We start from the raw sequence: 3,704 nt of genomic DNA on the forward strand, positions 1-3,704 counted from the left end.
ATCATAAACTGTCTCAATCTGCCAATCTTTGTTTAATCCTTTATTTATGTTTTTTTGACATTTGTGATATTTTCTTTGTTATTTAACAAAAAGTCTATAGTTTTGMYTTGTTCTTCTTTTGGCAGGCTCTTCGGTGGTGTGATGAGGGGGCCTATCTGCTCGCCAGCCAGATGGTGGACAAGTTCCAAACTAAAGAGGGAGCTCAGGAGGCTCTGCAGTACCTGAGCAGCCACCAGGAGAGGKCGCCGTCTGTTGTAAAAAACACCCAGGACACGCTGAGCCTGGAGTTTGAAGCTGTGCTCACACCTCAGCTGCAGGTAGCTGTTTGCTGAGCTGCTGCCTCAGTCACAGCTACARGATTTCACACTTTTGTCTCTTCGCAGTCCCAGATTACCATGGTGAAAGAGAAGCTGAGCTCAGTTCAATGCATGATCAGAAACAGAGAGCAGTGTTTGAAGAAGCTTGCAGATGTGCAGGTTCGACCCATACAGCTGGTGGCGCCTCGGCCTGAACCGGATCAGACCGTGCTCCGCTGCAAGTCTCCTCTCTTCTCCCCGAAACACGGTACGGKCCGCCTCAGCTGCCTCTTCAAATGTTTAGCTTCTGTTATGTTTTATTTGTTTATGGCACTTTTCTTCTGGACAGCATAACACTTGAATTGTATCACATAACAAAATGGTTCACTGCAGTTCATTTTGATCTGATCTGCTGCTGMTGATGATTTTAAGTGTACCGTGATTTCTTTTTAATGTTGATGTTTCCACTTGATGCTTYAGTGTAATTTCGTTTCCTCTGTGTTTATTCCTACAGGTGTGGACTTCAATGTCTTGAACTCAAAGTTCTCATTTGATCTCCTWCCTGGCAAAAGAGCTTCAAGGAGAAACAACAGCCCTCGCAAGGTGTGTGTTCATTTATGCATTGTCTATATAAGGAATATTTTTTATTTCCGATTTAAGATTTTGTCCCATATTAAGCCAGAAATTAGTTAGTAAATTTGGTATTTATGTTTCTATATCTGCATTATCCTGTAATATTTACCACAAAGGTGAAGATGTTGAAAAAATATGTTTTTTACTGCTGTGGCCTGGTTACACACAGAAACATTAGGAAGATACGATTTATGTTTATTTTATTGTACTTTATTTTTATTATTATTAATTATATTGAAAGAAATAATTAAATCACCAATGCCGCAGTTATTAGTAGCCCTAAAAAGTCCCTAAAATTCATGTAACTGCAGCAATGTTTAAATGTTTCTGTCGGAAATTGATTGGTAATGAGGGGTCGTTGCATGAAACAAACATGTATAGCATGGTGATCCAAAGATCCTGGGAACCTGTCAAGAGTGCRCTCCATCATGATCTTTTTGAAACATCAGGATATTTTAAATCACAACATGGTGGATTCTACCAATAACCTGAAAACGGGTGACCAGTGTGTCTTTCAACTGCAAAATGACCCAAAACAAACGGCCAAATCTCTAGAAACGTCATCCATCTTAGCCTCCAAGATGAAATCAAAACCTGTTTGATGTGCTGCTTCTTTYTCTRTGATTAGTGTTAATTTCACCGTCTCACTGTGGRCGTGTTTTGTCAGATTGAGGTGATGCATGATTACCAAGGTAACCGCAGCTGCCTGTATGGTCCCAACCCAGAAACTGATTCAGAAGCAGAGGACAATCCAGAGCAGGTCACACGGTAAGTGACCCCTGACACCTCAGAGCTGACTTCTGATTTCAAATTTGACCTCTGCTCTAATCATGTATTTGTTTAATCTGCATCTTTTTCTGCATTACGTTTTTTTTTTCCTATTTTGAATTTAAGATAATTTGTCTCTTTTTTGGACTGTTTTAGGCACATTATGAAGGAACTGATAGCTACGGAGAGGATCTATGTTGATGAACTGCTCTCTGTTCTTCTGGTGAGTTTGCATTTTTTACTTAAAGCAGCTCAAAGAAAAAAATCAAGATTAGAAAAAAAAATAGTTTTGCTTTATATTTCTTGACTTAGTTTCCCATTTGTTTTGCCTGATCTTAATTTGTGATTTATCAGGGTTACAGGGCAGAAATGGAGGACCCCTCCATGTCTTATCTACTTCCCTCGGCTCTTCGTTGCCAGAAAGATGTTCTNCGTGTTTTGTCAGATTGAGGTGATGCATGATTACCAAGGTAACCGCAGCTGCCTGTATGGTCCCAACCCAGAAACTGATTCAGAAGCAGAGGACAATCCAGAGCAGGTCACACGGTAAGTGACCCCTGACACCTCAGAGCTGACTTCTGATTTCAAATTTGACCTCTGCTCTAATCATGTATTTGTTTAATCTGCATCTTTTTCTGCATTACGTTTTTTTTTTCCTATTTTGAATTTAAGATAATTTGTCTCTTTTTTGGACTGTTTTAGGCACATTATGAAGGAACTGATAGCTACGGAGAGGATCTATGTTGATGAACTGCTCTCTGTTCTTCTGGTGAGTTTGCATTTTTTACTTAAAGCAGCTCAAAGAAAAAAATCAAGATTAGAAAAAAAAATAGTTTTGCTTTATATTTCTTGACTTAGTTTCCCATTTGTTTTGCCTGATCTTAATTTGTGATTTATCAGGGTTACAGGGCAGAAATGGAGGACCCCTCCATGTCTTATCTACTTCCCTCGGCTCTTCGYTGCCAGAAAGATGTTCTGTTCGGCAACATGCCAGAGATTTACCAGTTCCACAGCAGGCAAGCCTTGAGGCTCACTCACACAGATCTCACCAGCTCTCACTGAGTCGTCCCTCCTTTCCTCTCTTTTTGCTCTGATCAGATCTTCTTGCCTTTTTCTTCTCTTGGATTTTCTGTTTAGGATCTTCCTCCATGATCTGCAGGCTTGCCTTGAAACACCAGAGAGGGTGGGGGCTTGTTTTCTGCAGCGGGTGAGTAGACAGGATGTGAGGACTGATTCAAAGTTGATCACAAAAGCATAAACTAAGTGGAGCCTCATGTGTGCTTGAGTAGAAAGACAAATTCCAGGTGTACGAACGTTACTGCCAAAACAAACCCTGCTCTGAGCTGCTCTGGAGGCAGTGCTCGGATTCGCCGTTTTTCCAGGTAGTTACATGAAGCACACATGTGGAAACTCTTTACTCCATTTACRTTTTCATCATTAAACTCTGTCCCTTTGTCAATTTTTTTGGTTTTTGTAACTCTCAGGAGTGCCAGAAAAAGTTGGACCACAAGTTGGGCCTGGATTCTTATCTTCTGAAACCAATCCAACGCCTCACTAAGTACCAGCTGCTGCTTAAGGTTTTAATATCCTACAGAAATCTGTTTCACATGAATGAAAAAAAACAAACATTTTAGGTATACTCTCCAAAAACACAAAATCTCAACAAGAATTTGTGTCTAGTTTCTAGTGCAAATATCTCAGTACACTTGAAATGAGACAAAACTAACTTCTAAGTAACKTTTCAGCAATATACAGGAGCTTATTTTAAGTAAATAATTATTTTATATTGATGAAAAAGTACTAGTTCCACTGGCAGATTATTTCACTTTTCCTAATGTCTTATAGTTTGCTGAAAAGTTACTTACAGTTTAGTTTTGTCCTTTWTCAAGTGCACTAAGATAGTTGCATTAGAAACTAGAGCAGAATTACTTAGTAAGATTTAGTGTTTTTGCAGCGTATTACATCAAAGGTTTGATAATAAAGGTCAAGATAATTTGGTTTATCTTT

At 39.3% G+C, this 3,704-nt stretch overlaps 1 protein-coding gene across 1 annotated transcript in view; it reads left to right on the forward strand.

The window, feature by feature from the left end:
• Positions 1–3,704, forward strand: part of mcf2b (MCF.2 cell line derived transforming sequence b) — a 21,342-nt gene that overhangs the window by 9,777 nt on the left and 7,861 nt on the right. The window contains 9 exon segments of the mRNA XM_017308492.1: positions 126–317; positions 384–564; positions 811–899; positions 1,597–1,697; positions 1,854–1,920; positions 2,598–2,713; positions 2,835–2,904; positions 2,987–3,079; positions 3,182–3,322. Coding sequence (XP_017163981.1) covers positions 126–317; positions 384–564; positions 811–899; positions 1,597–1,697; positions 1,854–1,920; positions 2,598–2,713; positions 2,835–2,904; positions 2,987–3,079; positions 3,182–3,322 — 1,050 coding nt within the window.

The sequence above is a fragment of the Poecilia reticulata genome, linkage group LG14 (genome assembly GCF_000633615.1).
Source record: "Poecilia reticulata strain Guanapo linkage group LG14, Guppy_female_1.0+MT, whole genome shotgun sequence".
In the NCBI taxonomy this organism is placed as follows: domain Eukaryota; kingdom Metazoa; phylum Chordata; class Actinopteri; order Cyprinodontiformes; family Poeciliidae; genus Poecilia; species Poecilia reticulata.